Here is a 13,347-nt window from a genome sequence, read left to right as displayed (position 1 = left end):
TCAAAGCACTTAAGAAGTTTTATTGAAAACAATAAAATACAGAAACACCAGATTCTTGTTTGAAAGTAAAATTGACAGCATCTCCCAGAACGTTCCTAGTACTGTACCATTCTGGTCACTATTAATGAAAAACCAAGTTTTCAAATCCAAAATAATTAATGAACCTGCTTATAATAAGCATCGTTCTCATGGTTCTAGCCCCTACCCTATTTTCCTAAAATTTTACATTTGCACCTTTTCAAAAATGAGCAAGTTTTGTTTTTGTTTCTTCTTTTTTAAATGACTGATTAAATTTGTGAGAACTGAACTTTATATTAAAAAAAAATACACACACACACCCTACTCAAACTCAGAGAAAATATACATTTGTTCATTAAAGCTCACCTGCTTTAGATCATTTTTCTCTTCACACATTAGCATAGTAAGCCAATGTTTGATCCATGCTTCAAAAGTTGTACAAAATAAAAAGACCTGTTGATTCCCTAAGGAAACCTTAAGGCAAAAGCAAAAGCCTTACACTACAGAAGAAAAACAAAGCAGAGGCATGGAGACTGTGGAGACGGCTCAGATGAATAAGCACCACAAGGATGAAGAAAATTTCTGTACAAACATATGCAAAAGGATAAAGTTTAAAAAGGAGCATTAAACATCCATTTTCCTGCAGAAATAATCACGTGAGATAATCTGACTCCTGAAACAAGTTGTTTGGATTTTAATTAACAGACTCTTCATTCTCTCCTGTATTTTACCAGTGGTATCAGAGCCCTGTTCTGGAGCTCTTCTTCCTTTTCCTCATACAGACCTTGGATCAGAGGCCTGGCTCACAATTCCTACCAAAGACTATCTTAGTGTGTTTTGGGTCCTTCTTTGGAAAGTTGTCAACTCCCCTTCTGCCCTAACACTGGGACTAACTCCAAATCCTGGGCATTCACTTCATGTTTTTGAGTCATACCAGAAGAAACTTTTAGGAAGGCGATTTCTTTAAGGCTACAAACTTTTTAAGTTGGTCCCATTAAACAATGACCTAAAGGCAGGAGTTTTTCAAACGGCATGAATCAAACACTTGCACATCTCAACAGAATACAGTTTACATTCATCTCTAAATCTGAGATTAAGAAACTATTAGCTGGTTTCCAACTGGTTTTAATACTGGTTTGAAGTTTGAATAATTTTATTGTGTAGACATTAAATATTGTTTAAATATTAAACATTAAATCTTTTCCTGACTGTCCAGACAGAAACAGAGAAAGCAGGAACAGGCAAGGGAAGAAACAGTCCAATTAACAGACTTGTTACTTCTATGCCATCTGTAACAAGGGGAGGGATTTCAGCATGGGTTTCGAAAATGTCTGGGAGCTTGTTTCTAAAAAGTCACCTCTACTTGGCATAAGCCATTTTTTTTCCCCTACACAAGGTATCTGAGTCCTACAAAGGGGGAAAAATACCCAGAAAACAAAACAAAAAGAACTGGGGTGGTCTCCTGTTGTGTGATGTAAGGGCAAGTATTACACTATTACACTCATTTAATAAGTTATAGTGGATACTTCCGTAGCACTAAAGGAAGTGTTATTTTACTCGGCACTACTGAGTCCTTGCCACACAGAAGAGCCCTTCCTGAGAAATAAAGAACTTCAATCATGGTTATCCCCAAAGGGCACCTTGAGCCTGGTTTAGTTCCTCAAGATGAAGATGTCCCACACTAGCAGGAAGCCATTCTCTAGGTTTACTGCACAACAGCTGAAGTACCAGGCAAAGAAGTTGGTTCAGTAACTCTCAATGTCACTTACCATTTCAGTTAATTATTGTCATTGTTTTCTACATTAACACTAAAAATACTCAACTTGCTAATATAGGTACAATCTTTTTAAAAATACCTATCAATGCTGGGCTTTGCTGACATGGCAGTTCCTTGGGATTACTTAAGGGAGGCTTCTCCCATAGCTAATATGAACATAGGGTTACCTCACTATCACTTTTTAATGATCACTCAAAGTTAATTAAGTTGTAAACATTCCTGAATAACCGGGCTTATCAATTATGCAAGGGAAACCAAGGAGCAACTGTAGCACATGGCAAAAAAGCCTTGAAGGAAAAACCTTTTTTGTATTTTCATTGCCATTTTCAGAGGCTACTAAGTGAGCCACAATGCTACCAGCTATTTAATCAACGTAGCTACACAGAATTGACAATATACAAGTTTCAGAGCCTCTGTTAAATCTCTTGGCAATAGGCTAAGCTACCTTCCTCCCTCCTCTTCCCAATTTTACAGAGTCACCACTATAAACAAGCTCTGTTCTATACACGCAGTTGTGACTCGGCTGTCAGGGTACAGCCATAGTAGGAGCATCCTTCTTTCTTAATGCATTGTTTCAAATTCAAGTGTCTGAATATTCGCCAACTATCTGAATGGTTTACACAATGTGATAGATGATTTAAGTCACCCTCAGACACACAGCTTTTATACTTGCCTTTGCAGGCTGCAACTTCCATTCCCTTAATAAGCCCTGTGGAAAACTCTTTTCCCTTGAGACAAGCTTCCATAGCAAAAAGTTGGATTCACGAAATGGCTACCCAAAATGAGAGTCCCACCCCAAATCACAGGTGGAGATATTATTACACCCGTTTCATAAAACTTTCAAGTCCCTATACTATACAAATACAAGTAGGCTCACAACTAAATACATGAGCCTTCTAAAATTTGACAACGTTAGCATAGAAACTGGTTTCTAGAGTTCCATCTCTTCTTCTGTGCAAGCAGCTGTCTCCAAACTATTGTAAACAGGCAGCCCTGTTTGCTGAGGTTCCAAGAACAGTTCAGTTCTCCCAGGGAAGGCAGGGCCAGCAGCTGCATGCTTAGTTTGGCTCTCTCCTGTATAGTTCTTAGCATTAGATGTCGGCTTTGGCTTATCAGAAAGAAGTTCAGGGAGAGGTTTCCACAGCACAAGCTCCATGGAAGGACGGCTCCTAAGACATAAAATACAGTTTCTTATAAAAAAAATTTTAGGATATGGAAATAAAAGATACATGTTGAAAAGTTAATGTTTGCTACCAAATATCTAGAGTTAAGAACTGAGAGAATTAAAAGAGGAGATTTTTATGATGATCTAAAAAGATCTTTAGAAAGGTCAAACACATACAATTTTATAGTTCTGCTCATATTTTTAGAGATTTATTTAGAGAAGACACGCATGCGTACAAGTAAGTGAGGGGAGGAGCAGAGAGAGGGAAACAGAGAGAGAGAATCCCAAGCGGACTCCCCACTGATCATGAAGCAGGCCATGGGGCTCGATGCCAGGACCCTGAATCATGACCTAAAGTGAAACCAAGAGTCAGATGCTTAACAGACTAAGCTACTCGGATGCCTCTGTTCTGCACGTTTTTAACCAACCTACTAGTTGTACTGATGCTGTGATTAAAAGTAATATAGGAGTGCCTGGCTGGCTCAGTCAGTAGAGCATGCAACTCTTGATCTTGGGGTTTTAAGTTCCAGGCCCATGTTGGGTATAGAGATTACTCAAGATCTTTAAAATAAAAGCAATATAAACATCCAATGTAAAAAAATAGAGGCCCTTGATTTAATGTAAAATTCCTTAAACTGTGATTAGTATTAGTAGGTATGAGCTACTACCTTGTACTAAACCTTTATAAATGAAAATGAAATACTGACCAAACACATTAAACATATCTCTGTTATGCATTCTGCTTAGTACAGCTACAAAGCAGAATGCTTTTTGCAGTAAGTACAAACGATTATGGCCCCAATGCCTACCTGCCCCCATGGTTTGATAGTTTCTGGGACCCAAAGGCAAGTAAAACAAACCACAATGAATAGTACCCCGAAACGCTAGCTTCTGGAAAACTACCAAGAGCAAAAAGTGCTCTTTTTTAGGCTGTAGGACAGCATGACCTGCTTACTCTTGGCTAAATTAACTACCCACCCTTAGAGTTAGGTAGTTAATTATATACCGAAGTTAGGGAGCTAATGCAAAACTTCTGTGATCAACATCAGCTGATGGATGCCCGGGTGGCTCAGTAGTTTAAGCAGCTGCCTTCGGCTCGGGTCATGATTTCAGGGTCCTGGGATTGAGCCCTACATTGGGCTCTCTGCTCGGCGGGGAGCCTGCTTCCTCCTCTCTCTCTCTGCCTGCCTCTCTGCCTGCTTGTGGTCTCTGTCAAATAAATAAATGAAATCTTAAAAAATAAATAAATAAAAATAAAATAAAATAACATCAGCTGAACCCATTGTGGCCACAGGCAATACTTATCTACCTGGCATCACTCAGACTGCTGTTCTCAAGAGATTTTTTTCAGATACCTGACACCTACCCTCATACGGAGTTATCAAATCTACCTGCAGTTTTTTCTAGGCAATAAATAGCACTTTAAACCAGACTATTATTTTACACATGCTTCAGATCATGTAAGCTCAAGGACTATAAGAATTACAGAGCTATCATTAGTTCTGGTGTTAATAGCCCCAGGCTGCTTCATTTTTAAGGCTCTGATGTTTGCTTTCTAGTTTCCTCTCCTGTCCTCACACTATACTGTCACTACTCCCTAGGAGTTTTTTTCTCACTTCCTGTTCCAGTGTTTCTACTCTAATGGAAACCAGGTAACTGAGCTCATTAAACTTTGTGGTACTTCTATTGACTATTGGGAGATTTCTTTTGGTATGTTTTCTAAGTCTCAGTGGTCTTCCTGGATAACGGAGAGCCTGGTAAACAAGAACTTTTGAAATGTAGTTCCTATATCCTATGACAGGAATTTAGGAGAATGGGCTCTCTTGCCAATCCTCCCAACCCCAAACATTAGACAGTGTGTTTCAGGACTTCAAAAGAATTCGTGGTTAAGGGACGCCTGGGTGGCTCAGTTGGTTGGACGACTGCCTTCGGCTCAGGTCATGACCCTGGAGTCCCGGGATCAAGTCCCGCATCAGGCTCCCAGCTCCATGGGGAGTCTGCTTCTCTCTCTAACCTTCTCCTCGTTAATGCTCTCTCTCAAGTAAATAAATAAAATCTTTAAATAAAGAAAAAAAAAAAAAGAATTGGGGGTTAAGAAGGTAAGGCAGCCACTCAATGCTGAGTGTGCTTGTCCGTCTCCCTCTGCTCCTCTCCCTGTGCTGTCTCTAAAAAATAAGTAAGTTTTTAAAAATAAATAAATGGAAACTAGGAACCAACACTTACATGGACTCAATCATTTTCTTTGTAAAGACTTCATCAAACTCCCTCTTCAAACCTGTTTTCATGGTGTCAGAAAGAACAAGACTGGGGAGATGGTTAATATTTCTGTCAGCTTCCACTTCTTCATCCTCATCAATTATCCTAAATAAAGACAGCAGAAGCAGAGAAAGAAAAATTTAGTCGAGTCATTATATATTCTAGCAATTAGACAAAATTTAAAAAAAAGAGCAACAGGTGCTATAGGAAAAGATCAAGTAAAATATGAGGCTCTGAGTGAAAAAAGTACATACAGGAGAGTTGCTCAATGTTTCACTTAAAAATTTTTACATCAGGGGTGCCTGGGTGGCTCAGTGGGTTAAGCCGCTGCCTTCGGCTCAGGTCATGATCTCAGGGTCCTGGGATCGAGTCCCGCATCGGGCTCTCTGCTCGGCAGGGGCCTGCTTCCTTCCCTTCCCCTCTCTCTGCCTGCCTCTCTGCCTACTGTGATCTCTCTCTGTCAAATAAATAAATAAAATCTTTAAAAAAAAAAAAAATTTTTACATCAGATGCAATCACATTTAAAGAATGTGTCCCTGGAAACTACCATAAACCAAAAAATTAATATTCCCAGATAGTGCAGTTCTATGAGAAGAGTTTGATATTAAATGTGTCGACTTTGAGTTCTCAAATTTTCATAGTCTGAGAGGTTGAAGATTACTGTTACCACCAAATGATGAATTAGACTAGCTTAAGAGTAGAGATATCACATGGGAACTGCAATAAGCCAATGATACAAGCTACCCGTTTACCTGTCCTCGATTTCTTGAAGCCTCCTTCGTGCAACTTCACACTGTGGTTCTCCTGTTGTCTGATCCATCTCTTCACATATAACATCTAACATGCCAGGTGCAGAGAGGCCACTAGTGCACGGATTTACTCCATGACTCTCTATATCCTGATGTGCACAAAGAATCCAGTCATTAGGACCAGCACAGAGCCCTGCTTCAGTTAGCCTTTTCTTTCTTACTGGACAACTGGAAAAACAAAAAACAAAACCTCAATGAAAATTCAGTCATATAAATGTTTATCATTCCTTTCTCTAACCAAACTCTTATATTAAAAAAACTCTGATTTTTGTCAGTGTGTGATTACAAGACAGAAAATCATGCATTTCCTTTTGTCATTCTGACAGCTTCCTTAAGATGTTTTCCTCTACTGCTCTCTACCAAATTAGGCTACACCTGCAAGATTGTGCTTTTTCAGATTAGTGTTCAATGTGGGAATTTAGAGTCATTCCTACTTATTTGGCTCTGGATAGGTCAAGTGGAAAGTAAAGAAACCAAACCACAAGCAGCAATTCAGAACCAGCCATATTTTGTCGTGATTCTGCTTGCTCCCTATGGGGATGTGATCCACAGGCATCCTGTCTTCCCTTAGGGCAAAAGATAAATGCTTTATCAGGTCTGTTCCAAGTACTCCAGGTTGCAGAGGATACTGTGATTTCTTGGTCCTCTCAGAAATGTCCAAAGACTGTCATTTGGCTCTGAGCCCCTTACTAATAAGGGTGTAAGTTTTTCTCCCGCTTAAACCATTTTCACTTCCTAGAAAAATTTGTATTACAGAAAGCCCTTAGAGTTCATCAATTTCTTTGTTTTGCAGATTTGGAAACTAAGACCTAGAAAAGCTAAAGTGGCCCCTCCTAAATGTCACATTAGGCAGAGCTGCACGTCGGGCACCAGAAGGCAGAGCTCCAAAGTCCTAGCTCTATGTCATTTTCACTGAAACTTATGGCCTCCTTAGGGAAGTTCAAGCTCTTACCATGAAGTAGTATTTGCATATGCTGCAATGTGCCCAGGATGGCTGAAAACTGTCTGAAGAAATTAGACAACTGGTCCTACTCTACTTAAGTGCTCTGACCAGGCGGACTTTACTGCTTGGGCATCAGCAAGTGTGGCCTCAAAACACAGCACAGCTCTGCAACTTAAAAGAATTCATTAATGGCTACCACAGCTTACGAGAAGGAAGTGGCATGTATTCTACAAAAAGAAATTTCTATTCATGTTAAGACTACAAAAATCAACATTAGGGACACCTGGGTGGCTCAGCTGGTTAAGTGACTGCCTTCCACTCAGGTCATAATCCCGCATCAGGCTCCTTGCTCAGCAGAGAGTCTACTTCTCCCTCTGACCCACCCACTTCTCATGCTCTCTCCCGCACGGACGCTCTCTCTCCATCTCTCTCTCTCTCAAATAAATAAATAAATAAAATCTTTAAAAAATAATAAACATGAAAGTCTCTGGCAATATAAAATCTGACAAATAATGATGTTCTCTTGAACCTAGACTTTTACTGGAATTGACAAATCATTTTTTAAAATGTTTAGTTTTTTGAGGTCTTTTGTGAGTATAGGATTTTTTTTTTTTAAAGATTTTATGTATTTGAGAGAGACAGAGAGAGAGAGCGCACACACACAAAGGGAGAGGGAGAAGCAGATTCCCCGCTGAGCAGGGAGTCTGATACCGGGCTTGATCCCAGGACCCTAGTGGGATTATGACCTGAGCCAAAGGCAGATACTTGACTGACTAAACCACCCAGCACCCCTTTTCTGAGTATAGTTGACATGCAAAGTTACATTAGTCTTAAGTATACAACAGAGTCTACAATGCTGTATCTTCTGCTATACAATTGTAGCTATCATCTAAATATAAAGAAGCCCTCACAAATTTGCATATCACCCTTGCACAGGGCCCATGCTAATCTTCTCTGTATAGGTCCCATTTTAGTCTACATGGTACCAGAGTAAGCACAAGAATAGTTTATGATTGGTTTTAATTGATAAGAAAATACTAAGACTGTCTAACTATACATCACATGTCTCTGTAATATTTGGATAGTTTTATGGTGTAATGTTTTGAAATCAGAAGAAAACTATACAGGGGCACCTGGGTGGCTCAGTGGGTTAAGCCTCTGCCTTCGGCTCAGGTCATGATCTCAGGGTCCTGGGATCGAGTCCCACATCGGGCTCTCTGCTCAGCAGGGAGCCTGCTTCCTTCTCTCTCTGCCTGCCTCTCAGTGTACTTGTAATTTCTCTCTGTCAAATAAATAAATAAAATCTTAAAAAAAAAAAAAGAAGAAAACTATACACATAAAACCAGCTAAGAAAAAGCAGAATAAATCTAGAAGGAACAGGTAATTTCATAGCACATCCAACAATGGAACAATGAAATGCAACAGACTGTAAGAGCTGGGTTCTAATCTCGGACTTCTGACATGATTTGGACTATATTATTTCACACTTGTAGGTCCATTTTGCAAATAATCAGAGATCAATGATAATTAAGTTTCAAAGAAAATGTGATATAAAAGACTTCGAAGTATAGCTAAGAGATATGAAGTGGCAGATGGGCAGCACACTTATGGGCATTAGATATTCAAATGTCAAGTTCCTCATTCTCAGGGCCTCTGTCTCTCCATCTGTAAATTAAAGGAAGCTAACCGTTATGTACTGTTATTTATTTTTTTAAAAGCAAGCTCTACACCCAATGTGGGGCCTGAATTCACAATCATCCCCACCCTAGATCAAGGATCCCATGCTCTACAGACTGAGCCAGCTAGGGACCCCAAAGCCAACAGATTTTACACTTCAAACTTTTCACACTGGAACTCTTTACTCAATTACCTCTCTCTCTCTCGCCTTTTTTTTTTTTTTTTTTTTTTTTTTATGAGAGAGCTCACAAGTAGGCAGAGAGAGAGAGAGGAGGAAGCAGGCTCCCTGCAGAGCCGAGAGCCTGATGCAGAACTTGATCCCAGGACTCTGAGATCGTGACCTGAGCTGAAGGCAGAGGCTTAACCCACTGAGAGGGGCAGAGGGAGTGAAGCTGACTCCCGCTGTTTGTGGAGCCTGACCCTGGACTCCTCTCAAGACCTTGAGATAACAGCCTGAGCCAAAACCAGGAGTCACAAACTCATCCCTATTCAATTATTTCTTCGAGTGTAGTCCAAAAGACAAAAGCAAAGAGAGCCCTTCTGCAGCAATTCCAAGGCAATAAAGAATATAAATGCTGTCTGGTCTGGTGGTTTTTAAACTAAGGCAACTTTCAAATCTATTTAGCCTATGCATCAGCAAGGTTAGAAAATCCAGTTTCTGCTGGCCAAAAAACAAACAAGCAAAACATATACAAAGTTAAGACAAATGACAGGGGCGCCTGGGTGGCTCAGTGGGTTAAGCCTCTGCCTTCAGCTCAGGTCATGATCTCAGGGTCCTGGGATCAAGCCCCGCATCGGGCTCTCTGCTCAGCAGGGAGCCTGCTTCTCCCTCTCTCTCTGCCTGCCTCTCTGCCTGCTTGTGATCTCTCTCTCCATCAAATAAATAAACAAAATCTTTAAAAAAAAAATAAAATAAAAGACAAATGACAAATTTGGGGAAACATAACATACACAATAAACTACTGATTTCTTTAGTAAAGATTTCTTATAGATGAACATGAAAAAGATCATTAAGTCAAAAAAAAAATCAATAAGCCGACAGAAAATGTCAGAAACTGGAACAAGACATACAAACACAAATGGATTAAACGGAAAGATGTTCAACTTAACTTCAATTTACAATATAAATTAAAACAGTGGTCTTAAAAAAAAAAAAACAATGATCTAATTTTAACTTTAAGATCCTATGCTCATACAATTCAATGATTAGAAAACATCCATCCATTAAAATAACATTCAAGGAGTGCCTGTGTGGCTCAGTCGGTTAAGCAGCTGCCTTTGGGTCAGGTTATGATCCCAGGGTCCTGAGATCGAGCCCCAAGTCTGGCTCCCTGCTCAGCAGAGAGCTTGCTTCTTCCTCTCCCTGTTGCTCTGCTTACTTGTGCTCTGTCAAATAGTTATATAAAATCTTAAAAAAAAAAAAAATTCAAGATGTAGATTGTTGTCAGGACTCTAAAATGGTACTCTATTTCCTTCTCCCTACAGGTAAACACTTTGTTATAGTACTGTATATACTCTTGGTATGTTTCTTTTTACCCATATTATGTCTGAGACATATCCCTTGACAGGCGTCATGTATTCTTTACCCCCCCCCTTTTTTTGCCAAATAGAACTCCACTATATGAATTTATAATTTACTTTATCCATTTTACTATAGAGGGACATACAGGCTGTTTCCAATTTTGAGCTATTATGAACAAGGATGTTATGAACTTTCTTGTGTCTCCTGCTGAGAGCATGAACACACTCAAGAGGGGAACTGTTGGGTAATAGGGTATGTATGTCTTTAACTTACTAGATAATGCCAAACTATTTCCCAAAGTGCTTGTACCGATTTACATTCTCATCCATAGTATTGCAGAGTTACTGGTGCTCCAGTACCTGGTGGTAAAGTAACAGATCTCATTTTGAGGCTTTACTAGGCATTTATTTCCCTGATAAGGTTGAATGAACACCTTTCATTTGTTAGTCATTTGGATATCCTCTTTGAGCGATTCCTTTGCTCATTTGTCTATTAGACGGTCTATGAGATGTAATTTTTTTTAACCTATGAGTGAAGTGAAAACATTTGAAAATACAGTTCTGGTGAAGATGGAGAAACACGCATTTCCACTGCTAAAAGAATATAAATTGGCAACAACGCTTGTTCAAAATTTAAAATGCACACAAGGAGGGTAGGGAGAGGGTGCTTGGGTTATGGACATTGGAGAGGGTATGTGCTGTGCTATGGTGAGTGCTGTTAAGTATGTAAACCTGGCGATTCACAGACCTGTACCCCTGGGGCTAATGATACATTACATGTTAGTAAGAAAATAAATAAATAAAAATAAAAAAATAAAATGCATACAATTCACCATCAAAGAATCCATTAACCTACTTGCAAATATATATAAGGAACTTTAAAAAGGACTGGCATGGTAGATTTAATCTACAGTAAAAGCAAAAACTTACAGGTAACTTAAAAATCTATTAACAGGAGACTGGTTGGTTAATGATCTCAATATATCTGGACCTTACAATAGTATTCTATTCAATGTTGCAGAAGAAATTAGGTAGAACCCTATGTGCCTATATGCAAGGAACTACAGGAGAGTAAAAAGATCAACGTGTTGCCAATGTCAAGAGTTACCTTCTTACAAATACATAAAACCACAGGCATATACAGTTATAAAGTTTTCAGATTATCTTCCAAAGGAGAAACAGGAAACAGGTTAACAGGGAGAAAAGCGGAGTGTGCATTCTAAGACTTTACAATGTGTATCCTTTCGCACACGTGAAATCCTTTTACTCTCCGCATGTAATAATACTCACATGGATGAAAATTCAAACGTTACTAAAGATTACAGGGAGAAAAGTTTCTCTCTGACATGCCAGCTATCCAGTTACTTTCCCTAAAAGGAAACCACTGTTACCAGTTCCTCGAGCCTCCTTGCAGAGATACTCGGCGTCCCCCACCCCGCCCCGCCCAGATACTTAATGTTTCACCTTTTCACTCAAAGTAAGTAGTTGAGGATATAAAACAAGTTAAACTAAGTGACCATAAAGAAAATAAATGGCACCTGAAACTTACTCATCATCTTCCTCCTCTCGCTTGTGTTTCTTTTTACAGCGAACTGAAACACTGTTGAAACAAACAAAAATCAGTCGAGAAATTCACGGAGTCTGTGTTTTCGGCATCCACTCTCCCGTTCCTCAATAATCTCGCCCGTCCCAGAGCAGCGAGCGGCTGGCCCTTTCCTTGCTGCCCGGGTTTGGATATACAGATCACAAGGTCGCTCAGGTTGGGTGACCCACATAACTAGAAGTTGAAATTTCAACTTCTTACTGTGTCAAGGGAGTGGGAAATAAATTTGGGGGTACGGACGTAGGGAAAACGTATCTGGGGCAGGCACTGGGCTAAGCGCTTTACTTCCACGATCTCACTAGCAGGACCCATCTCTGTCCCACTCAGAGGATGAGAAACCGAGTGTCCGAGAGACACGGAAAGTTAGCGCCGGCGGCCGCGCCGAGGGCACCGCCAGGCTCCGGTTGGCCCAGGTTCCAATCCTGGCCCGACTTGGGCGAGCTCGGCAAAGTCTCCTCGACTCTGGAAGGGCGCAGGCCGGTCGAGGTCCGACCCGGACCTCCGGGCTGAGCGGCCCCGGGCGACTTACAGTTAACGTCCCCAGGATCAGTTTCTCGTCTGCTATCTGGGGGCTCAGGAGCCCCCTACGGAGAGTCGTGAGGAAGATTAACGAGCCCGAGCTGCGCGCCCGCACGCCCGGCACCCGCGGGGCTCCTTACCGTCCGCGCGCCGCGCTCCCGCCGGGGCTGCTCGGGGCGGCGCGGAGTCCCGGCCGCGGAGCCAGCTCGGCGCCTTCTGCTCCTGGCTGGAAGGCCCGGCCGGGGAAGGCCGGCGGCGGCTGTAGGAAGTCGGGGCCGCCACTCAGGGGGAGGCCGCTGAAGGGCCGGCCGAGCGCGGCCATGTCCGGGGAGACGAGGAGGCTGCGCCCGCGGCCCCGGCCGCCCGCGTCCCCAGGCCCGGCAGCTGCGGCCACAGCGACTACTGAGAGGCGCCCGCCTCTGAGCCCGCTCTCGACCCTACGTCACGCCTTCTAGAACCCTCCACCCCGGGCCGCCCAGGGGCACGCCGGGATTTGTTGTGTGTGGAGAGCGGCTACCGTGGGTTGCCGGGAGTTGCAGTTCCAGCGGACTACAGCTAACATGGCTGCCTCAGCTTAGCCGGCTGGAGCTAGCTGGAGGACCGCTCTGGTGAGCCTTGAATGTGAAGTAAGTTGGTTCCAACCCTCACAACTCTGTACCTCAGTTTTCTCAACAGTAAAACCTGATAATAATAATACCTATCTTCTTAGGGTTGATTGGGAGAAGTAAATGGATCCTGGGCACCTGGGTGGCTCAGTGGGTTGGGCGACTGCCTTTAGTCCGGATCATGATCCCAAGGTCCTGGGATGGAGTCTTGCATCTGGCTCTGTGCTGGGCAGGGAGTCTGCTTCTCCCTCTCCCTCTGCCTGCTGCTCCCTTTGCTTGTGAGCTCTATCTCTTTCTGTCAAATAAATGAATTAAAAAAAAAAATATTTTAAAACATGTGGATCCTGAGGTGTCTGGGGGGCTCAGTAGAGCATGGGACTCTTGATATGGGGGGGGGGGGTTGTGAGTTTATGCTCCCTGTTGGGCATAGATCCTACTTAGAAAACAAACAAAA

The 13,347-nt window shown here is 41.8% G+C and overlaps 1 protein-coding gene and 1 non-coding gene across 3 annotated transcripts; both read right to left on the bottom strand.

The window, feature by feature from the left end:
- Positions 1 to 12,735, bottom strand: CCDC117 (coiled-coil domain containing 117). 2 transcript variants are annotated; one of them, XM_004766509.3, is made up of 5 exons: positions 12,429 to 12,735; positions 11,716 to 11,766; positions 5,969 to 6,193; positions 5,184 to 5,321; positions 1 to 2,964 (listed from the first exon to the last, which is right to left on the bottom strand). In XM_004766509.3, the coding sequence occupies exons 1-5, from the start codon at positions 12,608 to 12,610 to the stop codon at positions 2,727 to 2,729; spliced, it is 834 nt and encodes a 277-aa protein (XP_004766566.2). In that variant the 5' UTR covers positions 12,611 to 12,735; the 3' UTR covers positions 1 to 2,726. The 2 variants fall into 2 exon arrangements, with proteins under 2 accessions (XP_004766566.2, XP_044937474.1); XM_045081539.1 differs by lacking the exon at positions 12,429 to 12,735 and adding an exon at positions 10,441 to 10,526 and having other exon boundaries at positions 11,716 to 11,730.
- On the bottom strand, positions 7,860 to 7,966 carry LOC123392457. Its single transcript, XR_006607175.1, has one exon. It is a non-coding gene; the product is annotated as a U6 spliceosomal RNA (small nuclear RNA).
- Positions 12,736 to 13,347: the final 612 nt, after the last annotated feature.

Source organism: Mustela putorius, unplaced genomic scaffold (assembly GCF_011764305.1).
Source record: "Mustela putorius furo isolate JIRA1106 unplaced genomic scaffold, ASM1176430v1.1 tig00000578_pilon_pilon_pilon, whole genome shotgun sequence".
NCBI classification, from domain to species: domain Eukaryota; kingdom Metazoa; phylum Chordata; class Mammalia; order Carnivora; family Mustelidae; genus Mustela; species Mustela putorius.
Note: the sequence above shows the minus strand (reverse complement) of the source record. Positions and strands in the feature narration are given on the sequence as shown.

Coding starts and splice junctions, on each gene's coding strand:
- CCDC117 (XM_004766509.3), bottom strand. CDS start 12,610: ATGGCCGCGCTCGGCCGGCCCTTCAGCGGCCTCCCCCTGAGTGGCGGC. Junction 5,322..5,968: donor CTTCAAGAAATCGAGGACAG/GTAAACGGGTAG, acceptor GTCTTTATTTAG/GATAATTGATGAGGATGAAG. Junction 2,965..5,183: donor AAGAAAATGATTGAGTCCAT/GTAAGTGTTGGT, acceptor TTTATGTCTTAG/GAGCCGTCCTTCCATGGAGC.